This window comes from Psittacula echo, assembly GCF_963264785.1.
Source record: "Psittacula echo genome assembly, chromosome: 14".
In the NCBI taxonomy this organism is placed as follows: Eukaryota; Metazoa; Chordata; class Aves; order Psittaciformes; family Psittacidae; genus Psittacula; species Psittacula echo.
Genome location: NC_137750.1, coordinates 11164055 through 11182161, shown reverse-complemented (window position 1 = coordinate 11182161; position 18107 = coordinate 11164055). Strand labels below are relative to the sequence as shown.

General features: G+C 42.6%; 1 protein-coding gene across 1 annotated transcript; it reads left to right on the top strand.

The window, feature by feature from the left end:
* Positions 1–467: 467 nt before the first annotated feature.
* LOC308227272 (myosin heavy chain, skeletal muscle, adult-like) lies at positions 468–17886 on the top strand (the record flags this gene model as incomplete). The annotated part of the gene is made up of 38 exons (XM_080629736.1): positions 468–674; positions 761–904; positions 998–1154; positions 2394–2421; positions 2513–2624; positions 2706–2798; positions 2924–2987; positions 3080–3178; positions 3275–3378; positions 3458–3596; positions 4455–4573; positions 4677–4826; positions 5193–5363; positions 5844–6153; positions 6254–6327; positions 7005–7092; positions 7185–7302; positions 7476–7599; positions 7685–7821; positions 7923–8178; positions 10321–10563; positions 10644–10820; positions 10903–11048; positions 11135–11225; positions 11887–12276; positions 12444–12570; positions 12743–12861; positions 13451–13647; positions 13943–14126; positions 14213–14378; positions 14551–14675; positions 14851–15159; positions 15260–15463; positions 15738–15863; positions 15958–16128; positions 16215–16319; positions 16426–16521; positions 17728–17886. 38 exons carry the CDS (start codon positions 468–470, stop codon positions 17884–17886), a joined length of 5829 nt encoding a protein of 1942 aa, XP_080485862.1.
* Between the last annotated feature and the right edge of the window lie 221 nt (positions 17887–18107).

Here is an 18107-nt window from a genome sequence, read left to right as displayed (position 1 = left end):
AGATGTGAAAAGTGAAGTAGTTTTGAAATTTGAGCACCTAAGGTAATACTTTTAACAAGAAAGTACTCTCTTGAAGATGCATCACTCATAATTAAGGAACAGAACAAACATGGATTTCCTCTGGCTGTAGATTTCTTTATGTGAAGACTCCAAATCTGTGCAGAATTCATAAAATTACAAAAATGTAGTAAATATTCAAAAGAATTTCTGTTTATCGTTCCAAGGCCTGTGTGGTTTAGACGACTAAGTCTTACTCATTGGTGGGACTAGCGTAATTTTAAGTTCAAATCAAAGTGGATTTCAGTGGTTGCTTCTAAGAGGGTTTCTGGGAGAGTAGCTAGCACTTTACTAGCCTAAGAGCAGGGAGTTTGCTCACTTATATGGATTATATTATTTTTCACATTGATCTATAACCTTGTTTTCCCCACAAGACACATCTGTTGTTGCGCCTTCACTAAAGTGCAGACATGGCCTCCGGAGATGCTGAGATGGCTGTCTTTGGGGAGGCAGCTCCTTATCTCCGAAAGTCAGAGAAGGAGAGAATTGCTGCCCAGAACAAGCCTTTTGATGCCAAAACATCGGTCTTTGTGGCCCACCCTAAAGAATCCTTTGTGAAAGGGACAGTCCAGAGCAAAGAAGGAGGGAAGGTCACTGTCAAGTCTGAAAGTGGAGAAGTGAGTAAGACAAAGCTGAAAGACACCATCTGATTCTGACTCCCAGCTCTTAGCTGACATATGTAGATCTTTTGCTTCCTTTGTAGACCCTGACCGTGAAGGAAGACCAAGTCTTTCCCATGAACCCTCCCAAGTATGATAAAATCGAGGACATGGCCATGATGACCCACCTCCATGAACCTGCTGTGCTGTACAACCTCAAAGAGCGTTATGCAGCCTGGATGATCTACGTAAGTACCAGCAGCAGTCTTCCTCTAGGTAGCTGGGAGGAACTGCTCTGCCAGGCTAAGTGGAAGCCAACGTGCTGTCTCCCTTCCCCACAGACCTACTCGGGTCTCTTCTGTGTCACCATCAACCCCTATAAGTGGCTGCCGGTGTACAACCCGGAGGTGGTGTTGGCTTACCGAGGCAAGAAGCGCCAGGAGGCCCCTCCACACATCTTCTCCATCTCTGATAATGCCTATCAGTTCATGCTGACTGGTGAGTGCTTGATTTTTTTTGAATGTCTCTTGCAATGATCTATCGGTAGAGGGAAATTCTCTGGAAATATGATGCAACACCTAAAATACAGTGTGTGTGATAAGTATGAAAGATTAATGCACTTAACTATAGTGGTCTGTTTGAGCTGAGTGTCTGTGTTCCCATTGGAATCAATAAAGAGTTGGACCTAATGAAAACAATCTAGAAGGAGGAAATTCATTGGAAAGAAGTTACCTATTTTATGGTGTAGAATTTACTGACTGTAAGGGGATCATAAGTATATGCATAAGTTTATGTATCATAATCACTAAACTAATGTCAGCTGGAGACTAAAAGTACAATAACATCACACCTATCCTATAAATGATGTGTATACATTCAATTCAAACTTACAAGTATCAGTGCTAACAAGTAAAACAGTATCTCTGCATTGAACAGGTACATAAGCTTAATAAAGTTAGTATGCAAATTGAATTCATGATGGAAAAGATGACCAGGTGGTCTAAAGTACATGCAGCCCTTAATGATCTACATAACTCCTACACTGATATATGCAAGTGTGAATTAGTTGTACCTTATAGTCAAAAGTAAACTTCAGAAAAAATGTCAAGGAAAAAATAAAGCTTTTAGGATTTAAACTGAATGGCTTAAAAAAAATTATCTCCTTTCTTTTATTCCTTCTACTTCTTATTTTCTCTTTCTTATGTGTGTAGTGAAATCAAAGATGTGCAGGATTTTAGACCTTCTATTCTTGATCTTTTGTTACAAATAGGAAATAGATCCAGAATACAAAAAGGAAAATTTAATCTTCTCTATGTATGATCTTGGGAATACAGAATTTCTGTATATGTAGGGGTAAAAAAAAAAAAATAAAAAAATCCATAAGATCACTCAGGAAAGTTTTAGTTTCAGAAGAATTCACACGCTGTCAGAGCCCAAACTCAATATTTGTGTTACATTTACTTACGTTGTAAGAGTGAAATAGGTAGCCTCATAAGTCAATATCTTGAAAGGCAGAAAGCTATGAAAGCTGTTCTGAAGTGATGTCCTAATTGATCCAGTTGATAACATCTGAAGTAGGTGGGAGTATCAGAAGTACCCACTAGAATTACCAGGGCTTTTCACTGTCCTTTGTTCCTGCATTCTCTGGAAATTTTACTTAGTATTTTTCTCCTAGTTTCTGAGCTTTTTGTTGTTCATGACCACTAGGAAGAGTTTTCTTATCTCTGTCTTTCACAGATCGTGAGAACCAGTCAATCCTGATCACGTATGTACACTGCTCTGATCCCTGAGGGGTTGCCTGGTGCCAGGGACCTCCTGCCTAACCACACGCTTTCTGCTTCTCTTTGGTTGCACAGCGGAGAATCCGGAGCAGGTAAGACTGTGAACACAAAGCGTGTCATCCAGTACTTTGCAACAATTGCAGCGGGTGGTGACAGAAAGAAGGATGATCACTCAGGCAAAATGCAGGTGAGTCAAGAACAACAGGTTGAACATTTGGCATGTAACTGTTGTGTCAACAAAACACTATGAATAATTACCATTCTTCAGGGAACGCTTGAAGATCAAATCATCAGCGCCAACCCACTGCTGGAGGCCTTTGGAAATGCCAAGACCGTGAGGAATGACAACTCCTCACGCTTTGTAAGTTGTTGCTTTGGACAAAATCCCTCTTCATTATAGCAGTAGTGATGGGCCAGTGGTATTCTCACATAAGGAGATGAAATGAAATGTATTTTGGCTGAAATGCTGCTGCTTCTTCTTAATAGGGCAAATTCATCAGAATCCATTTTGGGGCCACAGGCAAACTGGCTTCTGCTGACATTGAAACTTGTAAGACACTGTCCTGGCCTTATCCCTTTCCTTCCTAAATTCCCACCTCTGCATGCCTTCCTATGCCTGAATCTTTCTCCTTTCCTTGACAGATCTGCTGGAGAAGTCCAGAGTCACTTTCCAGCTCAAGGCAGAAAGAAGCTATCACATATTCTATCAGGTCACCTCTAACAAGAAGCCAGAGCTAATTGGTAGGAAGATCAGTTATATTTTGAAGGAATTTCAGTGAGCAACAGTCATCTGGAAAGCTAAAGTAAGCCCATTTTTTCCTCTTTTATTGCTTTCAGACATGCTCCTCATTACCACCAACCCTTATGATTTCCACTTCGTGAGTCAAGGTGAAATCACTGTTCCCAGCATTAATGACCAGGAGGAGCTTATGGCTACAGATGTAAGTAACTTACCAAACAGGTCATGTAGTGGATATGAGTCCTGGTACTCATACATTTACTTACTGTTTCTGTTGCCAGAGTGCCATTGACATCTTGGGGTTCACTGCTGATGAGAAGACAGCCATCTACAAGCTGACAGGGGCTGTCATGCACTATGGCAATCTGAAGTTCAAGCAAAGGCAGCGTGAGGAGCAGGCAGACCCAGATGGCACAGAAGGTATCAGCAGATTCAGCAAACTCTCCAAAAGAGATTCTTTGTCACCAAATGAAGGAGTTCAGCAGATTTCAGGCTTTAAGTATGCAAATCTGTAAACTAAAAAAAAAAAAATTTGTTTAGTGGCTAGATAGCTGATAAGACATGTATCTCATTCAATGACACCTGTAATTTTATTCTGTTACTACCTAATAATGAAGAGATCTGGTGTACCTTGACAGGCAGCCAGGAAGCATGGATGTCAATTCCTGTAACATTATTATAGTCATAAGTATTTTTATTAAGACTAAAATTTTATTATTAACATTATTACTAACAATATTAACACAGTAATATTATTAGTCACAGTTTATTTGGAATACACCTTGTAATCTGCTTTATAGTGGAATAACTGCTGTAAAGAATCCGCTGTACAGTGGAATATAGTGCTGTAAAGTGTCTCAGTCCTTACAGAGTAGGAGACTATGCTCCTACGCACCCTCACCTAAAAGGGGAACTTCAATTTGAGATGTGTATTTGATTAGTCTCTGCCACAGCAGTAAGTACAGTCCATGCTTCCGACTCTGAGTGATGATCCTCTTGGTATAAGACTAAAAAGAAAGTGTGAAGTCCCATAGTCATGCCTGGAAAAGAATGAAAGCAATGAATTCTTTTGGAGAACATTTGTGCAAACCAAAGCTCAGGAGGTGTTGCAGACTCTGTATCCTGAAGCCACAGAGAAATTAGCTTTGTTGCTTTGACTCAGATATTTTTGTGCAGCTCTGTAGCAGTGAACATTTCCTGTTGTTTTTGAGACACTCCCTCAAGTACAAAATTTTAGGAATTGCCAATATTTATTTCTGTCTCTTTTCTGGTATTTAGTGGCTGACAAGGCTGCCTACCTGATGGGTCTGAACTCAGCTGACCTGCTGAAGGCCCTTTGCTACCCCCGAGTCAAAGTTGGGAATGAATATGTGACCAAGGGTCAAACTGTGCAGCAGGTAAGAAAAATCTGGTAACCTGTAGCATGCTTTGATGGTTCCTATTGATTCTCCTCTATTGTATATAGTTATATACAACTCCAAACCTTTCTCCTTGCTTTAGGTGAACAATGCAGTTGGTGCCCTGGCAAAAGCTGTCTATGAGAGGATGTTCTTGTGGATGGTTGTTCGTATCAACCAACAGCTGGATACAAAGCAACCCAGACAGTACTTCATTGGTGTCCTGGATATTGCTGGCTTTGAGATCTTCGATGTAAGGAAAATAATTTTCCCAGCATTTTCATTGATGTTACAATTGAGAATAAAGGAAATGTTGAGATACATTTTTAGGAGCAATTAGTATTTTCCTACACTTATTTGCAGGGATTTCAGAATCTCATTTTTAACACCCTCCCCTCCCCCCCCCAAAAAAGAAGTCATAATAGAAAGCTAGTCTCCTAACCTCCTCTCTTTTTTAAATGCAAAGCCTATCCTAAAGAGATAACATAGGAGAACTACAAAGGAAGAAGCCTTGTGTTTACAGGATGACCCATGATGAATTAGGATCGCACAAGAAAACACCTTGCTACTATTACTAGCACTTAAAAACTCTGCATGTTTTTTTTTTTATGTCTGACAGTTCAACAGCTTTGAGCAGCTGTGCATCAACTTCACCAATGAGAAACTGCAACAGTTCTTCAACCACCACATGTTTGTGCTGGAGCAGGAGGAGTACAAGAAGGAAGGAATTGAATGGACATTCATTGACTTTGGGATGGACCTGGCTGCCTGCATTGAGCTCATTGAGAAGGTATCCTTCCTGTTCAAGTCTATTATATGTTGGATCTTTCCACACTTGCCAAGAGACATATTGAAGAAGCATGTGAGAATATTCTAGCTTTTTCAAATATATACTGTGTGAAAATGGCAACAGGGTGGAAGTGTTTTTGGAGATGATACTCAGATATCAAGATTTTGGTGACAGCATTAATTTCCAGATTACAAACTGAAGTTATATAAAAGACTGCATTGTTCTGTAAGTACCTATCAGTACGGAGGTTTTATAGAGAGGATTGTATTTGACAATGGTGTATTTGCAATTTTTTCATTGGCAAAGGCATTTACATAAGTTTGAATGAAACTGCAACACTGAAAAAAGTAGAGCCTTAGTTAACTTTCTTCAATTTAGTATTGTAAAATACATGAGAACAGCTTTCTCTTCTGACTCCAGCAACTTTCCAATCTTTCTTCTGTCTAACCTCTTTCTCCCTCTTGTTGTAATGTCTTCCAGCCCATGGGCATTTTCTCCATCCTGGAAGAGGAGTGCATGTTCCCCAAGGCAACTGACACCTCTTTCAAGAACAAGCTCTATGACCAGCACCTGGGCAAGTCCAGCAACTTCCAGAAGCCAAAGCCTACTAAAGGAAAAGTTGAGGCTCACTTCTCCCTGATACACTATGCTGGCACAGTGGACTACAACATCACTGGCTGGCTTGAGAAGAACAAAGACCCTCTGAATGAAACAGTCATTGGGTTGTACCAGAAATCATCACTGAAAACATTGGCTTTACTTTTTGCCAACTATGGTGGAGCAGATGCAGGTCAGCTTTGTGAAAATTGTACTATCATTGTAGGACAATGTTGAAACAGAATTAAAACAGTGAACACTGAACTGCTTTTTTTCTTTTCTTCCATTTGCAGAGGCTGGTGGTGGTAGCAAGAAGGGTGGGAAGAAGAAGGGTTCTTCTTTCCAGACTGTCTCAGCACTTTTCCGGGTACAGTAATGCATTTTTCTCTCTTTGCAATATGAAGGAAGTAGGGGATGTAATATTAAATTTTATAGGGAATAAGGGAATATTTTGTATTGCTGTAACAGTGGTAAAATTCCACATCAGATTTTCCAGGATTAATTTTATATTGCTAATGTGTCATGTTCAAAAACAAGCATTCAGTCTTCAAAGATATAAAAATGAAATAATTTCTTTTTTTTTTTTTTTTTTTGTTTGGAGGGGATATTATTCAGATCTTTATAGTTGGGTTAGACTAGAACTATTATTTTAACGTTCCTGCATTTCTGTGAGGTTGATATGTTAGGGAATTGGAAATCCCCTTACAAACATTCTCCAAGGAGGTATTCTTCTTGCCTGAAAAAAAAAACCTTACTTTTTAAACTCAAGAAGATCAACTTTAAGTGGCAGAACTTAAAAACCTTAAAAGTTAATTACACTGCGGGAAAATGTGACATTGTATATGTTCCCACTGGGTCAGTAGTAGTATTTCAGTCTTTAAAAGTGGTGTTCAGTGTCTTCAAATAATAGAACTATTTGGTTTCTGGGGCTTTATCTGTGTTCTGAAACCCAGCTAATATTGAGAAGTCTTAAAGTTATCAGCATGGGTTTAATGCATCAAATGCTGGACATAGGCCACTCACATTACTAATTGGTCCCTCTAGGAGAACTTAAACAAACTGATGACCAACCTACGGAGCACTCATCCTCATTTTGTGCGTTGCATCATCCCAAATGAAACAAAAACACCTGGTAAGATGCTCAAGCAGAAAGAGAGCTTGCTCTGATACAGCCATTCACCTCTGCACTGGAAACTGGTGTTCATTTATGGTCTGTATTGCTAGGTGCCATGGAGCATGAACTGGTACTTCACCAGCTGCGCTGTAACGGTGTGCTGGAAGGCATCAGGATTTGCAGGAAAGGTTTCCCCAGCAGAGTGCTCTATGCTGACTTCAAACAGAGGTAAGAGCACTTCACTTCTCAGCATCAATAAAAGTGAGTGGTTCATTCATATGGCTTCATTCAGGCTGCACTCTGTTGTCAAAAATAAGAGATATATATGGGTTGCTGGGGTTCAGTAGCTAGTGTGTTGGGTAGGAAAGAATACCCTTTACTTCTCCTTTCTCTTTTGACAGATACAAGGTGCTTAATGCCAGTGCAATCCCAGAGGGACAGTTCATTGACAGCAAGAAGGCTTCTGAGAAGCTTCTTGCATCAATTGATGTGGACCATACCCAGTACAAATTTGGTCACACCAAGGTACAAACCTTTCTTGAGTCATTCACTGCATCTCTGTGCTCTGCTCTACCTGCCAGTGATGCGCAGCAACATTCCCTTTCTCAAGGTGTTCTTCAAAGCTGGGCTGCTGGGACTCCTGGAAGAGATGAGGGATGAGAAGCTGGCACAGCTCATCACCCGCACACAAGCTGTGTGCAGGGGCTACCTGAGTAGAGTGGCATACCAGAGAATGGTGGAGAGAAGGTAGACATTCCTCATCTTCAGTTAAACTCACTGTAGTTGGAGGAAAGTGTTAACACTCGTCCTACTGAAAATATTCATTGTACATTTTTATTATTCTTCAGGGAGTCCATCTATTCAATCCAGTACAATATTCGTGCATTCATGAATGTGAAGCACTGGTCCTGGATGAAGCTGTTCTTCAAGATCAAGCCCTTGCTGAAGAGTGCAGAATCTGAGAAGGAGATGGCCACTATGAAGGAAGAATTTCAGAAAACCAAGGAAGAGCTTGCAAAGTCTGAGGCAAAGAGGAAGGAGCTGGAGCAGAAAATGGTCAAACTGACGCAGGAAAAAAATGATCTGCAGCTCCAAGTGCAGGCTGTGAGTTTGTCACCATTGATTTATCACTCAGAAAAAGGGTTATGCATTCAGACTGCTAGTTACAAAGCAGAAGGTCAGACTATAGAAGACCAAAAGTCAAATATTTGGTGAATTATCTATCGTGTGTGTGAAGTTGAGGAAACAAGTGTCTGGCAGTGGCATTGTGAGCATTCTGACAGCCAGTACAAAGAAGCAGAGAGCTCAAAGCGGGAGTCAGTGGTCTGGCCTTCAGAGGAAGGAGGCAGATTCAGCTAGCTAACATGAAATACTCAGAACAGAGTTTTGCCTGAACCCCCAACTCTGAGCTGGTGATTCCTTCAGGGGGTATCTCCATCTCACCAGGATGTAGGACAATGAATTAATTTTGGAGTGTAAATGCAAGCCAGAGTTGAAGTGATACTTGTAAATTCAGGTGCCGAGAAAGCCATCCATAACTAACAGTTAATCATGCATTCATTGATTGGGAAAGAAAGCTTCAAATTTCTCTTTAGTCTATATATATATAGACACAGAGTTCCTGTTTCTGAGAAACACAACATCCAAGGGTTTTTTTTTTTTTTGTTTTATTATATAGTTGTTATTTTTATTTTATTATATAGTTGTTATACACACAAGAGCTCTGTATGCTTTAAACTTAACTGGTATGAATCAAAGTCATAACTGAAATTTATACTGAAATGGAAGTTTTAGTTTTTCTTCAACATTGTAGTTTTTTTCATTTCTAATCTGGATTTTCTATGGTAGTTCCAATATAAACAACATCCTGTGGTGGTAAAATATTAACGTTTAATATTGAGATGCTGGCTAAAAATTTATCTTTATAAAAGAACATTCCTTTCCTCTAAAAGCTGCCTTTCCATGATGTACTTGTGTTGGGGTCCCCAGTCTGGGTGGCACAATTTAGAACAGGTGAGACTGAAGGTTTTTTAGCTATAAATACAGTGAGAGGGCATTAGGACAGCATCTCTTCTGCTCTCCTGTTCTCTGCCAACTGATTGCAGAGATGCAGCCTATATATTGTATCACAGAAAAAGAAAGCAGCGAAGAAAATCAATTGGCTCAGTGTTAACAAGCCAGGTATCCCTCCTTGGGGGGGATATTCTACTGAAGTAGCTTGTTAACTGCAACAGTTCTAAGGAATCAAACAGTAAACAACATGACAATACGGAGAGACTGGCTTTTGGTGGAGTGGCATAGTGGCTCATGGTGGAGTTAGCTCAAAAAAGGGGAGCTGAAAACAATCACGGATTGCTTTTAGTTGAAAGGAATATTCTTTTAGTAAAGATACTTCATAGCCAGACCCCTCAATTTTAAATGTTAATAATTTTATCACCACAGTCCTATGAACCTTGTAGGCACACAGCACTTCACAAATAAAATATTGCTTTAAATATACAAAAAAGTATTAGATATTCAAATGTCACTTTACAAATTCATCTTAAAGTACACATTAAATTTCTTAAATTACCAACTAAAATCAGAACACTGTACTTAATTACCTGTTTATTTGACAATTGCTATAGAAAAGGGAAAATTTGTGTTACTTGTTTGCCTTAGTATATCCCATTGGACTTTCTTATAAGATTTGTGTTTCACATTCATTTGGGACAAAACAAATTCATTATACCGAAAGCCCACCAAAGAGTAAGATGATGTGGTGATCAGCTGAAAGCCACATATGCCACTCCAGACACAGTATGGAAGGATGACACACAGCTGACTGACAAGAGTAAGAGCCACTTGCACAAGCAGCAATCATAATACATGTAGAGACAGCAAACTTTTTTCATTGAATTACTATTGATACTACCGAAGCCTTTACTCCCAGCATAATAAAGGGTTCAGAAGGATTCAGTTACAAAACCATATTGAATACTATGTTTGTGAAAAGAAATGTCTTCAAACACTTTTCCTTTTATGTAAATGAGAAATTCTCACACCTACCACATTAGTGAGTCATTTTAGGAGAGAGAAAAGAAGTTTCTGAAACAAAATTGTTTCCAACTGAGAAGCATTCCAGAAGTAAGCAAAAAACAAGTTTAAAGTTGTTTGAGGAGAGGTCAACTTCAGATCACATTTTAACACACACTTACATTAAAAAGTTCAGAAAACAAACCAAGAACACATGTGTCTCCCCACCAGGAAGCAGATAGTTTAGCTGATGCTGAGGAAAGATGTGACCAACTCATCAAAACCAAAATCCAGTTGGAAGCAAAAGTTAAAGAGGTGACTGAAAGGGCTGAGGAAGAGGAGGAAATAAATGCTGAGTTGACAGCCAAGAAGAGGAAACTGGAGGATGAATGCTCAGAGTTGAAGAAAGATATTGATGACCTTGAGTTAACACTGGCCAAGGTTGAAAAGGAAAAACATGCCACTGAAAACAAGGTATGAGGCAGAAGATGTTACTGTCACTCCAGAAAAGAGATTTTGTTATACACGATTAACTTGCTCCCTTCTTCTCAAAGGTGAAAAACCTTACAGAAGAAATGGCAGGCCTGGATGAAACCATTGCCAAGCTGACAAAAGAGAAGAAGGCCTTCCAGGAGGCCCATCAGCAGACACTGGATGACCTGCAGGCAGAAGAGGACAAAGTCAATACACTGACCAAAGCTAAAATCAAGCTGGAGCAGCAAGTGGATGACGTAAGCACACAAGCATACAGCAAGAACAGGACAGGTATGGAGTTAGAACTGTCTGGTTCATTGGTGGTCTTGTTCATTTTAGCTGGAAGGGTCCCTGGAGCAAGAGAAGAAACTGCGCATGGACCTTGAGAGAGCCAAGAGGAAACTCGAAGGAGACCTGAAGCTGGCCAATGACAGCATCATGGATTTAGAAAATGATAAGCAGCAGCTGGATGAGAAACTGAAGAAGTAAGTGTGGTGTGGAGCATGTGAGTGCTGGACTGGTGTGCTTTTTTTTTGTCTTTCAGCTCTAACACGGTTTTCTTTTCCCAAAGGAAAGACTTTGAAATCAGCCAGATCCAGAGCAGAATCGAGGACGAGCAAACCCTGGCCATGCAATTACAGAAGAAGATCAAGGAGCTGCAGGCAAGTCTCTGTTCTTTCTTTTCTGTTATGGTTTAAGCCCACCTGGTAACCCAGAACCACGCAGCTGCTCACTCACTTCCCTCCTTCTTCTCCTCCCTATTCCTGGAGGGATGGGGGGAGAATCGAGAGAATGTAAATCCCACGGGTTGAGATAGGAACAGTCCAGTAACTAAGGTATAACACAAAACCACTACTGCTACCACCAATAGTAACAACGATAAGAGAAATAACAAGGGGAGAGAATACAATTGCTCGGCACCTGCCAACCAATACCCAGCCTGACCAAGTAGCAATCTAGGCCCTCCAGGTAACTCCCCCAGTTTTATATGCTGGGCATGATGTGCCATGGCATGGAATACCCTTTATCTAGTTTGGGGCAGGTGTCCTGTCTCTGCTTCCTCCCAGCTTCCTGTGCCCCTCCTCACTGGTAGAGCATGAGACTGAAAAAGTCCTTGATCAAAGTAAACATTACTTAGAAACAACTGAAAACATCTGTGTTATCAGCATTGTTCTCAGGCTAAAGTTGAAAACACAGCACTGCACCAGATACTAAGGAGGAGAAAAATAACTGTTACAGCTGAACCCAGGACACCCTCCCACACCCATCCTCAGGTCAGGTAGGAGGAGGCCATGGGTATGAAGGGTCCCTGATGTTCTCCAGGCTCGTACTGAGGAACTGGAGGAAGAAATTGAGGCAGAGCGAACCTCTCGAGCAAAAGCAGAGAAGCATCGGTCTGACCTCTCGAGGGAGCTGGAGGAGATCAGCGAGCGCCTGGAAGAAGCAGGAGGGGCTACCGCATCTCAGATCGATATAAACAAGAAGCGTGAGGCCGAGTTCCAGAAGATGCGTCGTGACCTCGAAGAGGCCACGCTGCAGCACGAAGCCACGGCTGCTGCCCTGCGCAAGAAGCACGCGGACAGCACCGCTGAGCTTGGGGAGCAGATCGACAACCTGCAGCGAGTGAAGCAGAAGCTGGAGAAGGAGAAGAGTGAGCTGAAGATGGAGATCGATGACTTGTCCAGTAACATGCAGTCTGTCTCTAAGGCCAAGGTACAGAGCATCTGTCAGGTTACTGCCCTAAGGTACATGTCCTGATAGATGATTTTGAAACTTCCGATTACATTTTTCTTTCACACACAGTTGTGTTGTTTTCATCATGAGAACAGATTTGGGAACTTATTGACAGTCCTCCTTCATTAAATGTATTTGACTTATAGGCAAACCTGGAGAAGACATGTCGCACTCTGGAAGACCAGCTAAGTGAGATTAAGTCAAAAGAAGAAGAGCATCAGCGCATGATCAATGACCTCAGTAGTCAAAGAGCTCGCCTTCAGACAGAAGCAGGTAACACCCCTCCCTCTCCCTGGAATGGGAGAACCTGTAATTGATGATGACAAGAAAAAGAGTGGTGTTTTATTCAAATTGGTGTATACTTTGTAAGCTGGTATACAGTATTTGAAGACACATATGTTTAGAATTGCTTTTTAAATTACAGTCTCTCTGTAAAATTTGTCAGGTGAATATTCACGCAAAATAGAAGAAAAAGATGGTTTGATATCTCAGCTATCCCGAAGCAAACAGGCATTTACTCAACAGATCGAGGAACTAAAGAGACATTTAGATGAAGAAGTAAAGGTAAGAAATATGTTCATATTTCCTGTAGGGGGACTGACTTTGGATTCAGATTCCATTTTCTTTCTGGATATTTCCTACACTCACATAAAATCAGAATATCTTAGCCATGTGGTTTTAATATGTGAGCTTTCAAACTAGACTAACAATATTGCCACTTTCGTCTCTCATGTGAGAAGAAAAGTTGAGGGTAGCATCACCTCTAACCTGGTTACTGAGACAGGAAAGGACAACATTACGTATTTATTCATATTGCAAATGGCATGTAAAAAAGGTTGAGACATATCTAAAAAACTTTGCTTCTTATTCTGCTTTTGTAATGGAAGCTGAACTTTAGGACATATCTAAAAGGATTCAGCAATTCCCAGCTTTAAAATTGCAATTTACGTTTTGCCCATAATCTCTCCTGAGGTAACATTCTAGATTCTGATGAATGAAGCAAAAAGAAGCTTCTTAGAATATGGAATAGTGTACTTCTCTTCCTCGGACTTTAACTGTCAGATCCAAAACGTTTTCAACGGTGTTCCCTAAGTTGCCGTTTTATTATCTCACAAGCAATTAGTTCTCCTAATCCCTCTGTCTCTCTACTCAGGCCAAGAACGCGCTGGCCCATGCCTTGCAGTCTGCTCGCCACGACTGTGACTTGCTCCGGGAACAATATGAGGAGGAGCAGGAAGCCAAGGGGGAGCTGCAGCGTGCCCTGTCCAAGGCCAACAGCGAAGTGGCTCAGTGGAGAACCAAATATGAGACGGACGCTATTCAGCGCACGGAGGAGCTGGAGGAGGCAAAGTATGTTGTGGTAGGATGTGAGGAAGCCAATGGGGGGCTGAAAATATAAAGAAAACATTGGAAAGAGGCACACCAAGATATTCCGAGGAATAAGTCACAGATTTGCTTTGGGGAAGGGTAACAGAGAGCAGGAATCTTTATCCTGTAGAAAGCCTAGTGTTTCAGTAAAGGCAAAGGGTAAGAACAGCATATATGAAGCCCTTCCTTCTGTTTGACAGCAGATTGCAAAATAATTAAGCAAGCTCTTTTGAAAAGCACACTGGTTTCTCTGTGCTAAGTAAGGAAATTTTCTCAGGAAGAAGCTGGCACAGCGCCTGCAGGATGCAGAGGAACATGTTGAAGTTGTCAATGCCAAATGTGCCTCCCTGGAAAAGACAAAGCAGAGGCTGCAGAATGAAGTGGAGGACCTGATGATTGATGTGGAGAGATCAAATGCTGCCTGTGCAGCTCTGGATAAGAAGCAGAAGAACTTTGACAAGGTTTTTTGGGCTCCAGACTGGGGAATCATGGACAGAGCATCCTGTCCTGATTGTCACATCCATACTGACACCCCGTTTCTCTTCAGATCCTGGCAGAATGGAAGCAGAAGTATGAGGAAACACAGGCTGAGCTGGAAGCCTCCCAGAAGGAGGCCCGCTCTCTCAGCACGGAGCTGTTTAAGATGAAGAATGCCTATGAGGAGTCCTTGGACCACCTGGAAACGCTGAAGCGCGAGAACAAGAACTTGCAGCGTAAGTCCCTGGCCCTCTGCTCCTGGCAGGGCTTTCTCAGTACCCACCAGTACCTGCTGCTTCACATGGGTCTGTGCCTGCAGGTGGGCAAAGATGCCTGTCACGTTGGTGTGTGAGGGCCCTTCCCATTCTGCTCTGTGGCCAACCATGCCATTGGTCCTTGTTCCTACAGAGGAGATTTCTGACCTCACGGAGCAGATTGCCGAGGGAGGAAAAGCAATTCATGAGCTGGAGAAAATCAAGAAGCAGATTGAGCAGGAGAAATGTGACCTCCAGACCTCACTGGAGGAAGCTGAGGTACACACAGAGCTAATAATCATGTCCAGATTAAACAAATGATAACAGTTATCTGCAGAGATGGCAGGAAAGCAAGCCTACAAGTGAGGCTTGCTCACTTCACTTTTTAAACTACTACATAAAAGATTACTTCGAAAAGAAGCAGTAGTTTAAGGCACTGTTCCTGCTTGTCCAGGCCTCCCTAGAACATGAAGAGGGAAAGATCTTGCGCCTCCAGCTTGAGCTCAACCAGGTCAAGTCTGAGATTGACAGGAAGATAGCAGAGAAAGATGAGGAAATTGACCAGATGAAGAGAAACCACCTCCGAATTGTGGAGTCCTTGCAGAGCAGCCTGGATGCTGAGATCAGGAGCAGGAATGAAGCCCTGCGTCTGAAGAAGAAGATGGAGGGAGACCTGAATGAAATGGAGATCCAGCTCAGCCATGCCAACCGTGTGGCTGCTGAGGCACAAAAGCACCTGAGAAACACACAGGCAGCACTCAAGGTTCGTTCATCAAAGCTACAGGAGGAGATACGACATCTCTGACATTTTTAACACCCAAGCTTGCACTTCCACCTTGTAATTTCTGTTGCCTCTTTTACAGGATACACAGATTCAATTGGACGATTCTCTGAGGACACAGGAGGACCTGAAGGAGCAGGTGGCCATGGTGGAGCGCAGAGCAAACCTGTTGCAGGCTGAAATTGAGGAGCTGCGGGCAGCCTTGGAGCAAACAGAACGATCCAGGAAAATAGCTGAGCAGGAGCTTCTGGATGCCACTGAACGTGTGCAGCTCCTCCATACCCAGGTCAGGGCGTGGTGCAAAACCAGTTGTGTTGACAGTTACCAAACACAGAGTGCTGCTATATACCAGAGGATAGGGAGAACTGGAATGAGCTATCTACTGTTGTCCACAAGGGCATGCTCAGTGCCCATCATTTAAGGCCACCACTGGCATTTTGTAAACAAACATTTTTACAAAGTTTCTGAATTGCAGGCTTGAAGACCAAAGAGTTGGTTGCTGCTGTGGGTTTGGAATTGCAGACCTCAGATTACAAGTCTTGCCATATTTCTTTGCACAGAACACCAGTTTGATCAACACCAAGAAGAAGCTGGAAACAGACATTGCCCAAATTCAGGGTGAGATGGAGGATACCATCCAGGAAGCCCGCAATGCTGAAGAGAAGGCCAAGAAGGCCATCACGGATGTGAGTTGGGGGTTCCTTTCATTGCTCAAAAATAAGTGCTACTCCCCAGAATGTCTCCAAACTCAAAATGCCATTGGCCCATTGCTCTCCTCAGGCGGCCATGATGGCAGAAGAGCTGAAGAAGGAGCAGGACACCAGTGCCCACCTGGAGAGGATGAAGAAGAACCTGGACCAGACGGTGAAGGACCTGCAGCTCCGTCTGGATGAGGCTGAGCAGTTGGCACTGAAGGGAGGCAAGAAGCAAATCCAGAAGCTGGAGGCCAGAGTGCGTAGGCCTGGTGTTTGTGCAAGTGTGAGCATGTCCCTTGGAGAGATAGCAGGGAAGCTCCAAAGATGGGCTTGTGATTGCAGGTGCGGGAGCTGGAAGGGGAGGTTGATGCTGAGCAGAAGCGCAGCGCTGAAGCCGTGAAGGGTGTGCGCAAGTATGAGAGGAGGGTGAAGGAGCTGACCTACCAGGTAAGGCAGGAGGTGTCCTTGGGCTCATGCACACTCTCTCTGACAAGGGTAATTGCTAACACGTGTGGGGAAACCAATTCACTCCCCTGTTTTCCAAACCTTTTAGTCTGAGGAAGACCGGAAGAATATTCTCAGGCTCCAGGATCTGGTGGACAAGCTTCAAACGAAGGTGAAATCCTACAAGAGACAAGCTGAAGAGGCTGTAAGTATTGTTTGTGGTGGTAACCGGCATCTCTTTGTGAGGAGAAACACAAATATAAGATATGAATATGTGTTTTTTTGGAAAGCATAGAATCTGGTGAACAATGATGAACTGCAAGTGCATGGAAAGAAATGTCAGTCATCACAGAATAGTTCAGTATATGCCTACAAGAAATTCCTCCTTGTAAAGCTTGTAAGGAGTGGTTACCCGTGAGAAATTTAATGATCCTAGGAACAGAATCCTGAGTATGGTTGACATTGCTTTCTTTTGGTCACTCTCCTGTCAGGGATGAGCTAAAGGGGTGTCTTGCAATCTTTTGTACAAGAGAACAGATTGGGAGATGCAGCTCACAATCAGCCTCTCAACTGATAAATTTTTGCAGGTTCTTTCCTGCATTGCCCAGTATAGACAGGTTCTGCTATTTAATGATAAGTGAATGATTTGTGAGAGGGACATGGCTGGGTTCTGACTCATCTCCTCTAAGTTCTTCACCTTATTTCAGAGAGTGCAGACCTAGAACACTGAGCCAGAACATGAGACAGATATGTTTAGCTCATCTGATGAACTGGAAATAAGTTTCTATTTCTTTTGCAATGCAACTATCTTCATAAGAGAGAGCAATGATATCTGTGACTGGAGACAATGTCTAGAAGAGGAGAGTTGATTGTGCATAGTATTGTATCGGTTTGGAAGAAGAAAGAGGCAGTTACCTGACAGTGCTGTCATAGCAGGCATGGAGAAAGAATGAGAAGCTACACTTACCTAGTGGGGAGTAGCAGGAGGGAGCAGGTGCTTTCTCTCTGAGGACATGATATAAACTCCCCTCTGGGGAGAATGCATGTTGTTTTCTGGTGCTGCTGCTCTTTCTTAGCCCTCGTGTTTGAGTGCGAAGGGTAACAAACTGCAACCCAAACAGGTTTTCTTGGCAGCTAAAATCAGAAACTGCTGTGCTGTCCACCCCACTTTGCACATTCCAAAAGACAGAACTGGCACAATTCAAAAGCTGTTTTGGTTGGTTTGGATGGAATAATTTAAGCAAGGGAGGATGAGGAAGTCTGTGTGAGGCTTACGTGTAAGCAGTGTGGGTGGGGAATGGAGATTTGTGCCTTCCCTCAGCAAAGACCCGCAGTCCCGCAAGGCTGAGGGGTAGAAGGAGTAAAACCCCTGCCCTGGGCTCCTGACCACCAACTCCCTCTCCCTGCACAGGAGGAGCTGTCCAATGTCAACCTTTCCAAGTTCCGCAAGATCCAGCATGAGCTGGAGGAAGCTGAGGAGCGGGCTGACATTGCAGAGTCCCAGGTCAACAAGCTCCGAGTGAAGACCCGGGAGGTATTTCACATCAAGAAGATAGGAGAGGAAGAGTGAGGCTGTCATGAGGCAGCAAAGTGACCTGAGGGCTGCACAAAATGTGAACCTCTCGGTTGCTTTCTTCTGCAATGAGTCTTTGTACCCCCCCTAATGTCTAGAGAATAAAGACCGTAGATTCCTCTGCATGCACACTATAAATGGTGCCGCCTTTGTTTTCATTTCTGTTTTTCTGATCAAGCTTGGGATACTGCATTGCAGAACAAGTTTTCTCACTTTTC